Here is a 22,241-nt window from a genome sequence, read left to right as displayed (position 1 = left end):
AGTAATTGCAATGCTTAAAAACATGTCTACATTAAAACCACATAGTCTGAATATACTTTATGTTTGCGAGAAAAGAGAACATGAAATAAATTTTGGCATACATCAACTTCTCGTAATATAGCTTAACATATGGTTGTCGGTGCAAGAACTAGACGGAACTAAGAAGAGCGTTTACAAGTATAGTACTACAAGATATATTAGCAAGCTATCACTATAGACAGAGTACTATATTATATTTAGATTGTTTCAAAAATGAACTCTACTAGTAGCATAGTATGAGGTCTTGCCTTAAATTCAGACCTTGCGGTTGTCGAAACATCCAATATGTTTCTCTATCGAACAATTTTTCTTATGGTTCCCCCCTCTTTGGGGTCTTGAGACCTTTTCTATCCCCTGCCACTCGAACGAGCTTACATCACCTCGGTGAATTTCTCGAAAGTGCCTGGATGCTGCCCACATATTAGATAGGTTATTATTTTTTTTATTTTTTTTTACATCTGAAAGATGCTTATACGTGTCTTAACCGAGTTTGAAGTACAGCCTACATATTGTTTTTGACATGTTGTGCAGGTAATCAAGTAAACCACAAACGTAGTATTACAATTTATATATGTAGTTGTGTCATATGTGTGGTTGGTTGAACAAGAAGAAAATGTGCTCGTGGTACAGATGTATCCACAGACTAAACAGATTTTATGCCCACATTTATGTGTACCCGGATACTGTAGCCATGTATACTTCTTTTGATGCAATTTGTTGTCACTATTAAACATACTTGGAGATACCATAGATCCTATAGTTGGGGCTCTCCTTGATATTATATTAACCCCATCTCTCAGGCATTTTTTTAAACCTGCATCTTGTTCTAAGATCGGTAGATATTTCTTGATAATATTTTTAATCCTATAGTACTGTTTGCTGTATGTTGTAGCAAATGTAATAGTATGTTTATTTTCTCTGCTGATTAATGTGTCTTTTTTAACAACATCCTTGAGGAGTTCACTTCTGTCGACCTTATTGATCTTCATTTTGGCTCTCTTTAGCATATCAGACCTATACCTCCTAGACTTTAATCTTTTTTTCCTACTCCTCTGTTTGAGTATCAAACGTTTGATCTGTGGAACAATTTCTGCGCAATCTTATAAGTTCTCCATAGGGGATATTATTTACCACGTGGGTCGGATGACATGAAGTTGCCAGCAATATAGAATTGCTGGATACTGGCTTGCGATATGGACTAATATCCACTTTTCTAGTTAGTCCCATCAAGGACACATCTAGGAAATCAATTTTGTTCCCTCCAAAATTATGTGTGAATTTCAAATTCATGTTATTACAATTTAAATATTTTACACACTCTTAAAACTCCATCTCCGTGCCCCTCCAAATCCAAAGCAAATCATCTATGAAGCGGCCGTACCACTTAATAGATGAATAAAATGGGTTGTTATCAGAAAAAACATAAATCTTCTCCCATTGGGTCATAAAGATATTTGCAAGGGAGGGGGGAAATTTGACTCCCATAGGGGCCCCCTCCACTTGCAAATAAAATTTCTGGTCAAACAAAAAAAAATAATTGTATAGGAGAAATTCAGTCGTCATAAGCAAATACTCCTTCAATTCTATCAAATATGTACTATACTCATTCAGGTGCTTAGCCAGGAGTGAAATTACCATATCATGTGGTATTGAGGAATACAGCGCAACCACATCACATGTGGCCCAGCTGTATCCCTCTTCCCATACCATCCATGATCTGTAGTAACTGCTTCGTATCCCTTAGAAAACTAGGGGTAACCGTAGCTAAGGGTCGAAGGTAATGATCAAGCCAGTCTCCCAATCTCTCCCCAAGGCTCCCAATACCTGCAACTATAGATCTACAGGGAGGAGGGAAAATTCCCTTATGGATCTTGGGGAGGGAGTGGAAAACCGGCACGATTGGATGAGACACACATATAGATACTCTTTCATTTTGGGATCGAGAACACCCAGTGCTACACCTTCCTGTAAATGTTTTTCTAATTTCATCAAACATGCAGGTGTAGGGTCACTAGTTAATTTCCTATAGGTGTTAGGATCGTCGAACATGTTTTCGTTCAATTTTTTATAGAGTGGCATTCATTAGAACCTTTGTCTGCATTTCTTATTATTGGATCTGAATTTTCCTTAATTTCTTTAATAGCTTTCCTTTCCCCCATAGTCAAATTATGACCTACATGTTTATTTCCATCTTCTATTTCTAGTTTGAGAGAGGTTAACTCCTTCTCCACCAGGTCCTGAAACCTATCCATATATTCATTCCTAGATATTAATGGGTAGAATGATGGGTTACTGGTGGCAAAATTTTTTCATGTTGAGTTATTAACAGGCATAGATTAATTAAGAAGGCTCTTAAGGGTTAATTCATTATTCTGATCAAAAAAATCTAAGATATGCTCCCGGGGAACTAGTTCTGGTGGAGCGAGTCTTTCACCGTCTTGGTCTATACTGGGCTCTTCATTGATGTCATTATTAGTGAAATGATGTTTTACTGTTAGATTTCTTATAAATTTATTGACATCAAGAATAGTCCTGTACAGGTCAAAATCAGTTATAGGGGAGAAATTTAAGCCTTTACTTAGTACATTAATCTGGTCTATGCTTATGATATAACTGGGTAAATTGATGACACAAGAGTCTATTTCTTTTTCTTCATTGGTGTCGCTGTTCCATGTCTTGTTTTCATCTTCTCCTTTGGCTTTTTGGTGTCTCCTACGGCCCTTCTTCCCCATTTTTTGAGGAAGATTTATTATAGATTCCTTCAGTCTCTGAAGTTTCATCCAATAACCCAGACGAGGAGCTATTATGCGATTCCTCCGTTTCCGAGAAGCTCACTTTTGGAATACCCCTGGCTTTCTTTCCACGTTTGTAGACTTTCTTTTTTAAAATCGATCTCGGCGTTCCTGGTCTTTCTGGCTGGGGCTGTCTGAATTGCTTCCACGTGTATACTTCATTGTATTTATAATCAAATAAATCTCTGTCGAATTTTTTCTTTTTTATTTCGATTATTTCATCTTCCATTTTTGATATATTTTTGTTAAAATCTTGTTCAGTTGATACTAATTCCTCTTCCGATATACCGTATATTCCAGCATATAAGACGACCCCCCCTACTTTCCTGTTTAATCCCTTAACGCTCTGCGGCGTAGCTCTACGGCGCAGAGGTATAGGGAATGTATGAAGAGGGCTCACGGGCTGAGTCCTCTTCATACAGAGGTGGGGGTTGTTGCATATTGCAGCAAACCCCCACCGCCAATAACCGCGGTCAAGCGCCGCCAACTTTTATTTATCGGTTGCCATGGTAGCCTCGGGTCTTCGTTTGACCCGAGACTATCTGGCATCTGCAGATTCGTTACAATGAGCCAGTGGCTCATTGTAATGAATGTGCTGCAAAAATGCCATATATTGCAATACAGAAGTATTGCAGTATATGGTAGGTTAATTTACCATAGATGGTCTAAAAAATAGTGAAAAAAAAAAAAGAAAAAAAAAGTTTAAAAAATAAAAAATTTTTATAAAATATTAAAAATTCAAATCACCCCCCTTTCCCTAGAACGGATATAAAACATAATAAACAGTAAAAATCACAAACATATTAGGTATTGCCGCGTCCCAAAATGCCCGATCTATCAAAATATAAAAACGGTTACGGGCGGCGGTGACCTCCGAGGCGGGAAATGGTGCCCAAATGTCCGAAATGCGACTTTTACACATTTTTATATAACATAAAAAATGAAATAAAAAATGATCAAAATGTCGCTCAGACCTCAAAACGGTAGCAATGAAAACGTCGCCTCATTCTGCAAAAAATGACCCCTCACACATCTCCGTGCGCCAAAGTATGAAAAAGTTATTAGCGTCAGAAGATGGCAAAATTTTATTTTTCTTTTTTGTACACATTCGTTTAATTTTTGAAAATGTATTAAAACACAATAAAACCTATATAAATTTGGTATCACCGCGATCGCACCGAACCAAAGAATAAAGTAGGCGTGTTATTTGGAGCGAAGAGTGAAAGTCGTAAAAACTGAGCCCACAAGAACATGACGGGTTTTTTTAAATTTTTCCACATTTTGGAATTTTTTTTCAGCTTCGCAGTACACGGCATGTTAAAATAAATAATATTACGGGAAAGTAAAATTTGTTACGCACAAAATAAGCCCTCACACAGGTCTGTACACGTAAAAATGAAAAAGTTATGGATTTTTGAAGTTGGAGAGCGATAAATGAGCCGAAAAACCCTGCGTCCTTAGGGGTTAAAATATAGAGTTAAGATATATTCGCCGTATAAGACTACCCCTTTTCCAACGCATACAAAACACCGGTAAAAATTTTAAAACAGATTTGAATTGAACATGGTCCCTTTTTTAATTTAAATTCTTATGACATGCAGGTATATAGCAGGAAAACTGTCGCTCATAAACATAAGGCATACAACAACATTACCATCGTCCATTTTACTGTAAATGTTACCATACTGTACCTTAAATTTTTATTTTATTAAATATTTCATGCCATGTACTCAGAAGCGGGAAAAAAATTCCAAATGCAATGAAAATGGTGAAAAAACGCATTTGCGCCATTTTCTTGTGGGCTTGGATATTACGTCTTTCACTGAGCGCCCCAAATGACATGTCTACTTTATTCTTTGGGTCGGTACGATTAAGGGGATACCAAATTTGTATAGGTTTTATGTTTTCATACATTTACAAAAATGAAAACCTCCTGTACAAAAATTATTTTTTTTTATTTTTGCCAACTTCTGGCGCTAATAACTTTTTTATACTTTGGTGTACGGAGCTGTGGGTGGTGTCATTTTTTTGCGAAATTTGATAATATTTTCAATGATATCATTTTTAGGACTGTACGACCTTTTGATCACTTTTTATAGATTTTTTTTATATTTTTCAAAATGGCAAAAAAGTGCCATTTTCGACTTTGGGCGCTATTTTCTGTTACGGGGTTAAACGCATTGAAAAACCGTTATCATATTTTGATCGGGCATTTTCGGACGCGTCGATACCTAATGTGTTTATGATTTTTACTGTTTATTTATATTTATGTCAGTTCTAGGGAAAGGAGGGTGATTTGAAATTTTAGGTTTTTTTATTATAATTTTTTTTTTTTTTTTTTTTACTTATACTATTTTTCAGACTCCCTAGGGTACTTTAACCCTAGGTTATCTGATCGATCCTACCATATACTACAGTATGGCAGTATACGGGGATTTTCCTCATTCATTACAATGTGCTATCAGCACATTGTAATGAAGGGGTTAAAACGAAATATACCATGGAGACGGTTCGCGCCCCCGATGACGTCACGGGGAGCGGCGATCCCAGGTAAGATGGCGGCGCCCAAGCACCGCTATCTTTTTGAGGCTGCCGGCAGCTTTGCCGGTAGCCAACGCTGTGAAAACACCCGCGATTGGTGCTAGCACCGATCGCGGGTGTTACCGTTAAGCCTTTGCTGCAATATGCAGCAAAGACTTACCGGCTATGTAAAGGGCTCGGCCCGTGAGCCCTCTCCATGCAGCGCAACCCGACCGCCGCCGTGAATACACGGCGGGCGGTCGCGATTACCGGCGTATAAGACGACCCCAGAGAAGACAGAAGATTTTTCTGTCTTCAAAAGTAGTCTTATATGCCGGAATATACGGTAATCAGGCGCAAGTTATTTTTTATCTCTTTAATTTCTTCTTTTAAACTTTTCAGAACAGTTTCCTCTTCCTTAATAATAAGCGCCATTAACTTCTCAGAACATTTTATTCCATTGTTCCTGGAACTCGTCAGAGTATACCGTGGTTGGGATTTTTTTGATCCTTAAACCTCGCGGGATCATCTTTTTATTGATTATAAGAAGTCAATGTCTCTTAGTGATGGATATACAGGTCTATTAACTGACTGACCTTCTTTTTTTTTTTTTTTTTTTTTTTTTTAAGTTAAAAATAGTTTTGATTACATCCACATAAATTACCTTCTATGTTATGTTATATTACCTGGCATCAGAGGGAGGTGTCCTCGCCCTCCCATCTAATACTTCCCATCCTTACTGGTCACAGTTCATGTCCCTTTGGTTACATGACATCATTTCTGATCTTTTAGCCTCTTAATAATAGCAAACTGTACCCCATGCACTGTACCCAGGTTTCCCAACTATTTCCGATTTGCGCCGAATTGTCCCGGGATTTTGGCGCACACGATCGGATTTTGGCGCATCGGTGTAGGCTTGCACGCAACAGTAATGGGGGGGGGGGGGTATGGCAGTCGGACAACACGCAAGATTTAACATTTAGAATTGTGTTGCAAGACACGCACTTACAAGCACCGGGAGGAAGGTGAACTCTGGCGGACCTCGGCACACAAGTTTAGTGAATCGCGGCAGACTTGAATCCTCGTTGGACAACCCACCGCAGGATCACGACCGGACCGGGTAAGTAAATCTGCTCCAATATTTCCCATCTGTACATGGAGCTTTACATGTCTATAGTTGAATATTAGCAGACAGTCTCCAAGTACAAGGAGGCAGAGCAGGGATTTGAAGAGACGCAGAGCTGTCAGTCACAATAATGGGGCGTGGTTCACTGCCAGCCTGAGAGAGAAGAGTCACAGATGCCAGACACGAGTCAGAAAAGCTAATTTGCATCAGAAAAACATCCATAATTAAAGTGTAGTGCCCCACTGACAGCTAATTTTAGCTGATATGGGGACTTGTTAATCCTTTATAAGCAGGCATTGTTAATCAGGGTGGTCAAAATCTGGTGACAGGTCCTCTTTAAGTTACTTTTACTTTTGTTGTTCTGTTTGTTAATTTTATTCTTGCGTCTTCCTGGATGTGTGTGCAACAGCCAACTATTATAGGTTCCATGGCTGAAGTAAGCAAAACAGTATATAACTACTCTTTTATCTCCTCCTGTGACATGGTTTTATATGAATGCATTAACACCTCTTGCTGGAGCTTTGTTGAAATTGTACTTTGTGGAAGCAAGCTTATCCCATTTTGAGGTTTCATTGTATAAAAATTATATTTCACCTTCAATCTGCAATGTTTGTGCTAAATGTAGTCGATCAGCCTCATATACTTTAGAATTTTGAGGTTTGAGTTGATTTTACAATCTTTTTGTACTATGATTAAATCATCCCTTGCGTATAAACAGTTAAACAGTAAAATTGCAGCAGTGTTTTTCCTGTGTTTGAGTCAATTTTCTGGGGTTATTTTCATGTAATGTGGGCGTTTGCTTGGGCCTTGTTGACATTCAGCAGGAAGATCTAGTAACTATGAGCAACCAATCTCCCTTGACGACGAGGCCTGCAGCTTCTGCCTGGCACACAAGCTCGTTCTGTGCCATAGAGCTGTACACAGACTGGCATTGTCCCCAGCTAGAGGGCAACTCTGTCATCTGACATCCTTGCACATTGTGCCTCTCTGCAGGTGTCCTATGCATACATGCACATCTGTTCTTCTGACTCCCTTATAAGTTTCTTCCTCAGCATTTTCTTTCTCACTTTCTCTGTAACTGAGCAGATTGTACAAATGGATGTACTGTACAGGTTTTTATTTTTCTTAAAAAATGCACATTTGTATTCCTTTTTTGAGCATATTGTCTCAATTTTAGAAAAGTACTTTAATACTAAATTGCTAATGTCTGTTTTATGTTTGTCTTATTTTAGGTACTAGTTTTTAGTTTATTTTTTTTATTTATTTTTTTGTAGGGAGATAAAAATTCTGGCTTTGCAGTGTTATACCACAATATGAAACATGGGCAGCTTTCCATCAAGGAATTGGCGGAATTTGTGCGAGAGAGGTAAGATTTCTCTGCAGTTTTATTTGTTTTTTTTTTTTTTTTTTTTTTTTTTTTTTTTTTTGCTGGCTGTCTTTTCATATATAAAGAAACTTGTCTGTTGCCCACATATTTTTATATACAGGCGGTCCCCTACTTAAGAACACCTGACTTACATACGTCCCCTAGTTACAAACGGACCTCTGTATGTTGGCAATTTACTTTACTTTAGCCTTGGACTACAATAAACAGCTGTAACAGTTATCACTGGTGTCTACAATGAAGCTTTATTGTTAATCCTGGTTCTAATGACAATCCAACATTTTTAAAATCCAATTGGTTTACAATGATAAAGTATAGAGTTCTGACTTGCATACAAATTCAACTTAAGAACAAACCTTCAGACCCTATCTTGTATGTAACCTGGGGACTGGCTGTATATATTTTTTTTTCTTCTGCTCCAGATCACTGGTTCCTGAGAGCTTTAACTGTACATAAATAAATGATTTCTACATTTTATCCCATAAATACATGTTAGTAATAGGTGGCTCTTTCAGTTTTTGTTTACTGCACGGAAATACAAGTTGCAATTTTAACTTAAATCATACTATACAAAATTAAATTCTAGTTTGTCTGTGATCGATCATCATATTGGTATTTTTTAATATTTTTAGTTGGTAAAATGTATGTGGTTGGATAAAAAATGTCATTTTCATGCAATTTATATATTTTTAGGCATCCAGTATGGTTCATTAAGAAAGGGAAAAGTATATGGCAATGTTTTTTTTTCTATATGAAAAGCTTCTGGCTTTGCCATATAGATAAATAACTGCATGTTTATGCAGCCTAAAGCTTCTTCTAACACACATTTCTCTATATTGTATCCTAAAGTGCCTTGGATAGGGTTTCTCTCTCCTGCATCTAGTGAGGTGATCCCCCCCCCCCCTCAATGTAATTTTTATGCTTTTTTTTTTTTTTTTTTTTTTTTTTTTTAATTGTAATGTAGAACCCAAACTTTCATGAAATCGGTGGAAAGGATGGACATGCTGTGGATTTGCTATAAATGTCTTATGCAGAATAGATTCTCTGTGTAGAGCAGAGTGACTAGCACTAACTGCTGTGTTGTTTTTTTTTTTGTTTTTTTTCCTTGCATTTAATTTTTTTTGCCATTTTGCAGAGCTGTGGGACAAATTGGCCACAGTTGCATAATTTTGTAGCAGACGCCTTTTTTTTTTTAATTTCACTATATGAGCCAACTGACACATCCCCTTTATTCTTTTCCTCAGTATGATCAATGTGATTCCAAAATTATGTGATGCTATAGTCTGTCAGTTACACAAAAAACAACTACATTGGCACCCTTCAACAATTTTGGGCTGTCATGGGAACAAGGATTATCTATTAAACTTTATTTCAGAAACCTCACAGCTGATCATTGCAGCCTGGGACTAAAGTAAAGCGTCCAGAGATCTTTACGAGAGGTCAAAGTGGGCAGGGACTGCCAGTATCCTGGAGAGTCAATATTTTAAGTGCTGATTCATCCATTAGACTTTAATCCATTTTATATTGTGATAGACCAGGCATTTTGGGATGTGGGGAAACTAAAATGTTTGCTTTTCTTTCTATGCTAGGGAAGTCTGATTCAGTTGAACTGTTTTTAAAATTTTGTTAAATGTTTAGTAAGGCTTAAATCAATAGTACAGATAATAGTACATTTTGTAACATATTTTATTAAAGAAATATGTTCTTGTGTTATTCTTTTCTCCGGTCTTCTGACTTGCTACAAAGGAGCATACAAAGTCACAGGGAAGTTGCTTTACTTAATGAAGTATATTACAAGGTTTACTATTCTCACCTGCTATATTCATTTATGTAAAAAAACTGAAAACCGAGGGCGGTGCCTCGGGTGACGACTTCCAGACAAAAAGAAATGTAATGTAACCCACCCCTAAATAGGGGTGCTCACCTGGTGGCTAAATGCCCCGGACAGGAGTGCTCGAATAACCGATGGTCTTTCTGTCTGGATGTTTTGGATCCTGACGTAATCCAGCAGCCACTAGCCAATAAACAATGCCAAAGGGCCACCTGCTCTGTTAAAGCTTTCTTTTGGAGCCATAAATGTGTTTGAGAGAGAAGAAAGAAATATTTGGACTCTTATTCATAAATTCTATGGTTTTAGAAATAATCTTGCTGGTGCACGAAGGGCTAATTTAACTAATCTCATGACTCCTTTCTATTGACGCCTGATGAGGTTATCACAGTTATGCACACTAGTACATGGTACAGACTACCTTGCCCAAGATTTACAGCAATAACTGGACAGTGAATATGATATATAAATGCTTTGTATATCAAAAAATTTTTACTTAGTTTTTTCATTACATGTAAGACTTTGAAATGTGCCACCACCCCCCCCCCCCCAAAATTAAAGGCAATATCCCCTGAACCCTGACACCTAGAAGCACAATTCTGATTTCCTATTAAACGGGATACCGTATATACTGGCGTGTATAAAAATAATTTATACTGTACTCTCCTTTCCAACGCCCCCTACCCCCAGTTCCTCTTCTTGATTCCGATGCTCCGGTGCTTCTTCAGGTCCCCTCGTGATGCCGGTGGCTGACGTCATTGTGTGTGCCGGCTATGCACGAGGAGCCAAACAGCCTGGTGAGGCACAGGAGCATCCGAAGCAAGAAGAGGACCTGCGGGAGCGTCTGAGCAGTGGGTAGTGTTATTAAGCTTTGCATACTCCGGGCATAGGTTGGCTGGCTATATACGGAGGGGGCGGGGGCTGGCTATATACAGAGGGGGCTGGATGGCAATCAGAAATGGAAAGCTGTATACACTACTCAAATCTTTTCTGATCCCCTCCTACCTCCTGTGTATCCCCTGTGTGCATTTATATGCACATAGGCTTTTTTTTTTTTTTTTTGACACGCCATCTGTTAGGTGTTCTTGTAGTCTGCACTAATTTTTCTGTGTAGCTTGTCCGTGTAGTTTGGTGTGAAATATCAAATTTTTCTGTGTTCCACCTGTGCGACTTGTTTGTGTAGTTGAGTGCACATTAATTATTCTGGTGCCCGGCTCAGAGCTGTGGACATTTTTAAAATATTTTAATTGTAGTCCAGACAAATCTCTATGCTGCACAGCATATTGTCCAAAACCTCAATTCATTTTATGCACATCCCCACAAGTGGACCCCTGTCACTGCAGCGGAGATGGGAAAAGCCATCGATCACGGATTACTGGAGCACAGACATTCTGTACCACACACTGATGTTCTGCTTGGTGATGAGCAGAATGCGCTTTGAAGCCATTCATAAGTTTTTGCATTACACCGACGTTGTCCACCTAGAGATGACCCTGGTTATGATAGTTTGTTTGTCAGGCCCATATTGGGCCATTTTAGTGCCAAAGTTTGCCCAGGCATATACCTCCCTGAAACATGAGGCCATAGACTAGTCCCTGGTACGTTTCAAAGGGAGACTTCAATTCCTCCAGTACCTGCCCAAAAAGAGGGTATGGTGTGAAGATGTATAAGCCTTGCGAAAGTACATCAGGATATACCTACAAGTTCAGGGTATATGAAGGGAAGGATTTCACTATAGTGCCCCCAGAATAACCCCCCCCCTTTGCTTGGGTATTATTGCGAAGATAGTGTGGGATTTGGTGCACTCACTGCTGGACCCCTGCTACAGCCTCTACCTGGACAATTTTTAAAACTGCACTCACCTGTTCAAGTGCCTCGCTTCCAGAAATACTGCTGCATGTGACACTGTACGCAGAAATTGGAGAGGTCTCCCTAAGTTGCTGCTTGGGCAAAACTTAAAACGCAATACAATACAGAGTTTCTGCACAGTGCCCTTCTCTTGTGCCTTCTAAGTACAAGCACAAGAAAGAGGTCATCCTGGTCACCCCAACATCCCTGTACCAGTACAGAAACACCCAAACCTTCCTGTATTTTACTACAATAGTTACATGGGAGGGTTGTCTTGTCGGACCAGGTGCTTCAGCCATATAACGCCTTGCGGAAATTGTGGGGGTGGTATAAGAAGCTGACCCTGCACATGATTCTTATATCACTATATAATTCTTACTTGTTATATCGCTGTGCAGGCCACAAAAAAGGAACAAGGTGTGCTCCCAAAGAGGCTTTCGGAAGGACACAATCTTACCATTTTGAAACATGCCCGGAAAACTGGGACTATGTATAAAATGGTGCTTTTCTATTTATCACTCATCCATGGACATTTAGATGTACTGTAGATGTGGGATAGTGCCAACTTTGTGGAAAATGTCGGTTATCATTCCAGTTAAAGTATCACGCCCGAAATCATTAAATGATTATAGACCAATAGCGCTGACTTCAGTGGCTATGAAAATCTTAGAAACATTGGTTATACGGCAGTGTGGTGAAGTATTTCTTAGATCTGCTACAGTTTGCATACCACAGGGGTATAGTAGATGATGCGATGATCGATCTAATACATAGAGTATCTGCTCATCTTGAAGCCCCAAAAACAGAGGTTTGACTGAGGTTTTTCGACTTCAGCAGCGCGTTTAATACTATAATTCCGGCGCTGCTGGAGTCGAAATTACAGGTTATGTGGATGGAACCAATCTTGATTAAATGGTTGATGACATATCTGACCTCAAGAACACAGAGGGTTAAGTTATGGAATGTATGGTGGTGTGTAGTAGTGGAGCCCCTCGGGGTACTGTGTTAACTCCCTTTTTGTTTATCCTGTATACCTCAGACTCTGTTCTGGTGAGTTGTATTAAGGAGGGGGATAATGATACAGACACAGTGAACACATTTACTGAGTGGTGTAAGTCAAATGGGCTTGTGTTCAATGTTAATAAGACGAAAGAATTGGCTATCAATTTTTCCCGGAGATACCAGTGAATATAGCAGGGACAGACGTGGAGCAGGTTGATAGTTAAAAATACCTGAGTGTTATTTTAGACAATAAGCTGAGTCGGCATGAGCACATCGAAAACGTATGCATACGTGCTAACAGTAATTTATTATTTTGACATGGATGAGGGTCATTTGTTGTGTCAAGGACACTGATGGTAGGTTTTTATTGTACAGTTATGAGTGCTTTTGCGTTAGCAGCTTGGGGTAACGGTCTCTAGTGGAGATTGCCAAAGGTTGGATAAGATAATTAAGAAAGCTTCCTTGATAGTGGGTATGCCCTTTAAGAAATGTGAGGAACTGGTACAGTGTGGAATATTGAGAAAAATAGATAAAATCGGATAATATTGACCACCCCATGTATAACATATTTCGGGCACAGATGAGTTTTTTTAGTTCCCGTTCTATTCTTATGCGATGCAGGTCGGAGAGGTTTAAGAAAACAATTTATACCAGCTGCTCTCGAGCTGTCAAATACTGTGAGGAAAAGTATACCAAGTCAGGATTGTATCTTACGTATTTTATAAATTAAATGGAGGGATTTCTATATGTGTGTGTGTGTGTGTGTGTGTAATCCTATGTTTTTATTGTTTTGTATGTGTTTTTTATGTGTTTTCTGTCAATATTGTTGTTTGGATTGTGTATTGTGGATGTGACACTTGGATGTGGATGTGTTCCCTCTGGGATAATAAAGTTTTATTATTATTATCGTTGTTGTTGTTATTATTATTATTATTATTTTAGCTTGATGTACTATGCACATCTTTTACATCATGCTGCACCATCCCTTCTAAGCCCTGCCATGTGCCCAGCCTGTAGATTGCCAGATATGGCGTATTGCCCTACCCAGGAGAACCCGCATCATGATTTTTGGGGTGTTTGTCCTTGGTGGCATGAGTTAGGCTAAATACATTGGCACTTAAAAGGCATATTTGAGAAAAACCTTTAATTTTTACTCTGCTCCATTCACTTATTGTATTATATAGTCAGATATATACAATTATATAGATATTGTATTATATTTTGGCCAGCATGTTTGGGGTTAAAATGCTTGCCATCACCCCAAATACATTCTTTGAAGGGGTGTAGTTTCCTAAATGGTGTCACTTCTCAGGGGTTTCTATTGTACTGTTACCCAGGAGCTCTGCTAACACTACATAGCACTCCAAATCCAAACTCGTGAAAACCGAGTTCCAAAAGCTACATTTTGCTCCTTCTCTTCTCAGCCCTGCTGTGTGCCCAGCCTGTTGATTATTGCCACATATGGGGTATTGCCATACTCTGATTCTTGGGGTGTTAGTCTATTCTGTGGGTTGTCCTAGGGCAGCGGTGGCGAACCTATGGCACGCGTGCCAGAGAGGGCACGCAGAGCCCTCACTGCTGGCACGATGTCTTTACGCTGCCAGCGCTGAGCACCTTACTCTGTGTGCAAAACAGAAGAAGCCGGAGGAACACGGAGTCTGAGGTAAGTTTATTTATTTATTTATTTTATTCAGGGCATAATATACCCGCAGGAGGGATGATTTCCTGCTCTCTCCCGCCCCTCCCCTAAAACTCCGCCCGCAAGCCGCCGAAACTACCAGCACAAACTGCACCCGCAACCACAAGCCCGCCCGGACCCCAGCCCGCTATCGCAACCCAACTATTGCGAACCACCCTGCCCGCTACAAACCCCACCTCGGCCCAAACCTCGCCCGCTACCTCCCCTGGAACTCATGCCTCAAAAACCCACTGCCCAGATCTCCAGATGCCGCATTAGACCCCCCCCCCCTGCAGCCCTAACTCTGGCCACCCACCCTCTGCCCATCTACACTACCGCCCTCCCCCTCCCCCCCCCCCCCCTTCCCCAGGAATACCAGACACCTGAACTTTTGCCCGCCACCTTGGACAACCAAAGAGCAAGTAATATATGTATTTCTATGTATGTATGTATATACATATTATATATTTATATGTGCATTTATATATAGCTGTGTGAGGGCTTATTTTTTGCGTAACTCAGTTATTTATTATTCCATGTCGTGTACTAGGAAGCTGGAAAAAAAAATTGTGAAAATGGCGTTTTTGCTTAATGAGCCGTTGTTTTCATTGCTACCATTTTGAGGACTGAGTGACCTTTTGATAACTTTTTATTACTCTTTTATATGATGTTATAGTGGCGTTTCAGTGTGTATAGGACTGCTGCCTCTTCCTCAATGTCGCACGTATGAAACAAGTATAGGAGTTTTGAAATGCAAATAAAACGCAATGGGAGGGAAGCTACCTCTGATTGGGAATGTATCATTTTATTGATTCTAAACTAAACCGTCAGTTTTCAGGTTAAATTGCTGTACTGGCACTTTGCGATAAGTAATTAGGTTTTGGGTTTCAGTTTGGGCACTCTGTCTCTAAAAGGTTTGCCATCACTGTCCTAAGGCATGAGTTGGGCAAAATATATTTGGCACTAAAATGGCATATTTGAGGGGGAAAAATGCAATTTTTACTCTGCACCATTTACTTTGTAATAGCTTTTAGCCAGCATGTTGGTGTTTATAATGCTCTGTACAGCCCTAGATTATTTCATTGAGGGTTGTAGTTTCCAGAATGGTGTCCTTTTTGTTTTGTTTTTTTTTCTATTGTACTGGTATAAAACATTTTGTAGCCAAATCGGCCTGCCAAAAACCCAATAGCACTAACTGCGTTCTGGACATCACAGTGACCGTCATTTCAAAAAACTTTTGATATGTTTTAGGGCAGGTAATTTTAATCCATTTTGCAATTGGATTCGTTACCTGAATCTTGCTCCTTCCTCTTGTATTCTGCAGTCTTCCCCCTGTTGTTACTGACTCCTTAGATAGCTGTTGCTAGGTACATCCCGTCTTCACTGAGGAGCAGACTATGGAGCTAGAGACGCTCCCATCCCCCTCCCTGCAATTCGACGTTTACCTCCTAGCTCAGTGCTCCAGCACTCGGTCATGTGTCGACAGGAGCTCTAACTAATGTAGTAACCAAACAACTACAACAACCTAAACAAATAATCCAGACGGGCACAAGATGCAAATCCATCACAATCCCCCTTCACCTCACACTGCACAGCATAAAATGGCAGGAGAGACTCTCCAATATGTTATGGGATCGATATTCGATATCACCAGGCGCTTGTGATGAGGTGACAGGAGGCAGGTCCCACCCCCCTCCTTCTTACTGATTGTAGTTTTTCTGCAAGCTGGAAACTGTGGTTGTCATGGGCCAAAAAAAGTACTAAATGGGGACCGAGAGGCAAAATACTTTAAGGAATGATTCCCAGGGACACCTTGAGCTGAATTGTTTTTTTTTGTTTTTTTTTTTAGTTTCACTTTAACACCAGAAGTCATGTATCGTACTAAGACGCACCCTCCAACATGTTACATGATCAGATAAAGATGGGTACAGGCAGTCCCCGGGTTACATACAAGATAGGGTCTGTAGGTTTGTTCTTAAGTTGAATTTGTATGTAAGTCGGAACTGTATATTTTATCATTGTAATCCCAGCCAGAACTTTTTTGGTCTCTGTGACAATTGGATTTTAAAAATGTTGGGTTGTCATAAGAATCAGGATTAACAATAAATCTTCATTACAGACACCAGTGATAACTGTTAAAGCTGTTTATTGTAGGTTAAGGCTAAAGTACAATAAATTACCAATATCCAGTGGTCTGTTTGTAATTAGGGGTCGTATGTAAGTCGAGTGTTCTTAGGTAGGGGACCGCCTGTATTGAGGTACATATAATATATACCGTATGCTATAAGAGAACATAGTTTTCATAATAATCCAATTTAATGTATATTAGTACGGTATATCGGATCATTCATATATATGCATTTGAGAATGTCTCTTGGTTATATGTAAGACGAACCATGAGTAAAGACGATACTTGAAAATGTCCGAATGCATTTTGTATTTTGGCTCTTATAGAATTTTTTTTTTTTTATGAAATGAAGGACCTCAACCTTTTTAATTACACGAGTGCTTTTATTTGCTGTATCTCATACAGTGTTCTGTACATTAATTATATACATATTTTCAGTTGATTCTATTTTATCTTGGTCGTGGGAATATAGCCTTAGAATATGTAGTGCAGTGTAATTCAGAAAATAGAATGATGGCATGTTCAAGCCCCCTTTTAATTATAATTTAATACAGTGAGGTTTGTTTTTTTTTTTTTTGTTTTTTTTTAAGTATAAACTTTAATGGGAAAAAAAGTCCATTAAAAAACAAAAAAATTATTGAAATTATTAAATTTTCTCCAAAATGAGAGTTCATAAAAGTTAATGCATTGGCACGGGTGCTTCTGTGACCCAGGTCCCGAGTCGCAGGCACATCCGTGTACTCTTCTCTACCCCAGAACATCCACAGCAGATCTTCTTACCTGCCTGCGTTCCCACAATGCCTCCGGCAGCCCAGCGCGCATGGCCCAGTCTCTGAGGCTTCCTGACTCTTCCAGGACATACCCTGCCGGATCTTTGCAGCTTCCCAGTTGTGATTCTGCAATTCCTGTTGTGACCTCCTTCTTGCTATTGACTTCCATCCTGTGCCGCCTGACCTAAACTACGCTTCAAGCCTTACGATTCCGTACTATTCCTTGGCCACCAGTCGCGCCTGTGGAGCAATCTGGTGTTATCTCTCAGCAGCAAATACAAACCCGCTTGGCGGTGGGCTCTGGTGAAAACCGGGTGCAGCTCCCAGGTGTTTTTACATCCTCCCTCACGGTGGTCCTGTGTGTCCACTACCTCTGATCCTGACATACATTCTATATATCCCAAAATGATTCTACTTAACCTGCAAAAACAAGCCCAAGTATGGCGGTGCTGATTGGGGGGGGGATGCTTATGCTGCTAGAACAGGGAGCTTGAAAAATAGGGTTTAACCCCTTAAGGACGGAGGGTTTTTCGCCTCATTTCTCGCTCTCCAACTTCAAAAATCCATAACTTTTTCATTTTTCCGTGTACAGACCTGTGTGAGGGCTTATTTTGTGCGTAACAAATTTTACTTTCCCGTAATGATATTTATTTTAACATGCCGTGTACTGCAAAGCTGAAAAAAAATTCCAAATGTGGAAAAATTGAAAAAAAACCGCACGTGCGTCACGTTCTTGTGGGCTCAGTTTTTACGACTTTCACTCTTCGCTCCAAATAACACGCCTACTTTATTCTTTGGTTCGGTGCGATCGCGGTGATACCAAATTTATACAGGTTTTATTGTGTTTTAATACATTTTCAAAAATTAAACGAATGTGTACAAAAAAGAAAAAAATTTTTTTGCCATCTTCTGACGCTAATAACTTTTTCATACTTTGGCGCACGGAGATGTGTGAGGGGTCATTTTTTGCGAAATGAGGCGACGTTTTCATTGCTACCATTTTGAGGTCTGTGCGACATTTTGATCATTTTTTATTTCATTTTTTATGTTATGTAAAAAGGTGTAAAAGTCGCATTTCGGACATTTGGGCGCCATTTCCCGCCTCGGAGGTCACCGCCGGCCGTAACCGTTTTTATATTTTGATAGATCGGGCATTTTGGGACGCGGCGATACCTAATATGTCTGTGATTTTTACTGTTTGTTATGTTTTATATCCGTTCTAGGGAAAGGGGGGTGATTTGAACTTTTAATATTTTATTAATTTTTTTTATTTTTTAAACTTTTTTTTTTCTTTTTTTTTTCACTATCTTTTAGACCATCTAGGGTACATTAACCCTAGATAGTCAGATCGCTGCTACCATATACTGCAATACTTCTGTATTGCAATATATGGCATTTTTGCAGCACATTCATTACAATGAGCCACTGGCTCATTGTAACGAATATGCAGCTGCCAGATAGCCTCGTGTCAAAAGAAGACACGAGGCTACCATAGCAACTGATCGCCGCCCCCCGATGACGTTCGGGGGCGTGGCGATCGAAAAAAAGATGGCGGCGCCCACGCGCCGCCGTCTTTTAAACGCCGCCGGCGACTTTGCCGGCGGCGTTTAGGGGGTTAATAGCCGCGATCGGTGCAAGCACCGACCGCGGTTATTAGCGGTGGGGGTTTTGTGCAAAATGCAAAAACCCCCACCTTTGTATGAAGAGGACTCAGCCCGTGAGCCCTCTTCATACATCCCTTATACCTCTGCGCCGTAGAGCTACGGCGCAGAGCGTTAAGGGGTTAAACTCTAGATATATTTGTTTTGTTTTTTTTGCAGGGCAGCAGTTGAGGAAGCCTATTCAAAATCTATGCAGAAATTGTCCAAGATGGTCAGCAGTGGAAGCCACCTGGGGTAAGTAATGATATATATATATATATATTTTTTTTACACAAAAATATAGCAATTTATAATACGATCATGTCCATTGTTACTTTTTTTTTTTTTTTCTTCCCTTTGCACGGCAGAACCTTCGCCCCAATGTGGGAGATGTTTCGGGTCTCTTCAGACAAGCTGGCCCTCTGCCATTTAGAACTAAGCAAGAAGTTGCATGATTTAATAAAGGATATCAACAAGTATGGAGATGAGCAAGTAAAGGTCCATAAAAAAGTAAGCCTAGTTAGTGACTACATATCCAATACAATAGAAACCGCACACTCTTTTCTAGTGGTGGTGCTCAATGTGGGATTCTCAATCCAATCTTTATCCAATCAGAAAACATGGCCCACACACATTCTGAATTCTTATTTCTCTTTTTTATTATAACAAATTTGCACATGATATAGCTTTCACCATAAAGTAACAAATTGCGACGTTTCGGTCATCCCGACCTTTGTCAATTGAGATAAAATTCTATGATATTTTTTATTTCGGTTTAATATTTTGGAGTCCTACACAGCTGCTCTTCTGACATGCTTTAAGTTGATGCTTTTTTTATATCTCTTACTATATATAATTGGCAAGTGGGCGTTTTCACACTTGTGGGGGGCCCTACACATTCTGACTCGTCTACTGCAGTTCTGACAGCAAAAACCAGGTGAGGAAGGTTTCGTTATACCCTCCATCCTTCTGTTGCAGTCATGTTGTTTGTAAGGTATTGCGTCATTCTCTTGCATTTTCTAACCAAGATGTTTTGCAGCAGCTTTTTTTTTTCTTTACAGAAAGGTCTCTAATACCTTACTAGCACTGTGTCTTCTTTTGTCCTCTCCCTGTTCCCTTCTTCCTCAAATATGAGCGAAGGTAATTTCTTTTTTTGGCAGAAACCAACTTGCTCTGGGCACATCATATTTTACACTTGCACTGTGAAAGCAGTGCTATATTTCAAAGGGGACAACCTGACCCAGCATCTGTGATGTCAAACTGCTACACTACTTTTGCATGATGGTCTACCCTTTATAATCTGTTGAATTAGTGTATAGAACCATTGGCAAAAGCCTCTTCAGTTTCACTGGACGTGGACTCTTATAGCTCATTCCACATCTAAGTTTTGGTCTTCGACCGTCTTTCAAAGCATAACGTGAAGTCATTAAAGGGGTTGTCCACTTTAACCAAATATTTCTTATGGTTTGTGTAAGAAAAAATTATCCAGTTTTCCAATATACTTTCTGTATCAATTCCTCACAATTTTCTAGATCTCTGCTTGCTGTCCTGCTATAGGAAGCTTCTTTTGTTTACTTCCATTGGATAGAAGTCTGTTGATGTGATGGACAGGCAGGTGCACGAACCGTTATAATCACAGAGAGTAATAGGAGCTCTGTGATGATAACGGCTCTTGCATGTCCATCACACGACCATGGACAGACTTCTATCTGCTGGAAGAAAAATAGAAACTTTTATAGCAGGACTGCAAGCAGAGATCTAGAAAACCACGAGGAACTGATACAGAAAGTATATTGAACAATTGGATAACTTTTCCTTACACAAACCATATCAAATACTTGCTGAAAGTGGACAATCACTTTTTTTTTTCATGATACATTCAAATCCTCACCCTAAAGTGTTGCCGCCTCCTTTTTACATTTGGGTGCAATAATAATCGTAATCCTCCATCTTTATTTATGTAGCGCCATCAAATTTCGTAGTGCTTTACAAATCATAGGGGACATATACGAATATAATATTACATTAGAGTACAAACTTGGCATATATCTGATGTTTTCTGGATAACAGATGGGAGAAGGACATAGGATGGATTACTCCCATCCTGTGTATATATGGGCACAGCACTGTACTACTACTCCCATCTTCACAAGATCAAGGATTTCTTTAAGTTCACTACAACACTACCCCCCCCCCCCCACATCAACTCTGCTGGCCACCAACCTAAGAGGTTTTTCTCAAATTCACTTGCCCTCTTCAACTTGCCATACTGGACCATGTAGACAAATCTCTGCATTGTTTTAGTCTGCCTTTCAAGGTAGCAAAAGGAGGCATTGTTTTCCATTTAACACCTTGAAAAACTCTTTTTGTGGGTTTTTTTTTTTTTTTTTGCATATTTGTCTCAGTCTGATCATCTTCTCGCTGTCCGTTCTCAATTCCCTCAGCTTGTGGCATTCCTTCTTGAATGTAGGCTATGCCTCAAATAATGGACAGATTGAATGGTCATTATGTCAGGTGGTAGTTGCCCAATGTATTAGGGAGTGTTCCTGTGCCGGACAGTAAATCAAATCTCACATTAACATCCTGTAGCTCATGGCTATTTGTATTTTGTCTGCGACACCGGACTTCACTTCTGCCTGGTAAGCATTTACAACAGCATACTGAAGTCCCGCTGCTTCCCTGACACTGGCAAGAAAGTTTTCTTCCACAGCCACCTAAGTGCAGCAGATATATACCCCAAGCTCTGTGTGTCCTTCAATGAACTATGCTAGAAAAGGATTTGCAGAACAATAAAAATTTTATCTTTGTACAGCAAATGCTTCAAACCACACTGGAGGCTGCCAAACGCTAGTTTCGATCACCTGGGTGTGAGAAATGGAGATGCATCAAAAACTGGCATAAAGTGTTAATGTATTAAACCCCTGAAGACAAGACCTGTCTCTATCAGATCTGGTGTTTATGATTTTGGTTGCCCCCGGCCACAATGTAAATCTTCTGACTATGATCAGGCAGATACCTCTCATGAATAGCTTCTCTTGTCTGCACACTGCACACTGCTGTTGGTCTCTGGCCCACGATACTGATGCAAAGCACAACATATCCTGCAAAAAACAAGCAGTCAACCAGCTCTGTAGTTAAAAAAAAAAAAAAAAAAAGGAAAATGTTTCCAGCCTACGCTTCCCTATTCACAGCATTGTGTATTGGGGCCGGAAGGTTGTCGGGTACGGCCGGAAGCTGAATCCAGCGCTGCTCCGGCGGCCATGTTTGCTTACATGGCACCCGGACCGGAGTGACAGCAGTGCTGGATACCGGAGGGCGCCGGAAGGTAAGTAGGACTTTATTTTTTTTAAGCAGCCCTCTCCCGGCCACTTTTATTTTTTTTTTTTTAAGAACTCAGACAACCCCTTTTAATGCAGGGTGATGCAGCAGGGGTTAAGCGGTCTCCATCTGCCCCTTCTCTTTCCCTCCTCAGCCAGGGTGTTATTC

The 22,241-nt window shown here is 39.9% G+C and overlaps 1 protein-coding gene across 10 annotated transcripts in view; it reads left to right on the top strand.

Annotated features, from left to right (window-relative positions):
- Window positions 1-22,241, top strand: part of LOC140064026 (F-BAR domain only protein 1-like) — a 118,394-nt gene that overhangs the window by 33,131 nt on the left and 63,022 nt on the right. For all 10 annotated transcript variants that reach the window (XM_072110439.1, XM_072110429.1, XM_072110502.1 and 7 more), the window contains 3 exons: window positions 7,752-7,843; window positions 18,936-19,010; window positions 19,124-19,265. In XM_072110439.1, the coding sequence (XP_071966540.1) occupies window positions 7,752-7,843; window positions 18,936-19,010; window positions 19,124-19,265 (309 nt within the window). The remainder of the gene's footprint in view (window positions 1-7,751; window positions 7,844-18,935; window positions 19,011-19,123; window positions 19,266-22,241) is intronic.

This window comes from Engystomops pustulosus, chromosome 1, assembly GCF_040894005.1.
Source record: "Engystomops pustulosus chromosome 1, aEngPut4.maternal, whole genome shotgun sequence".
In the NCBI taxonomy this organism is placed as follows: domain Eukaryota; kingdom Metazoa; phylum Chordata; class Amphibia; order Anura; family Leptodactylidae; genus Engystomops; species Engystomops pustulosus.
This window is presented reverse-complemented; position numbering and strand designations above follow the sequence as displayed.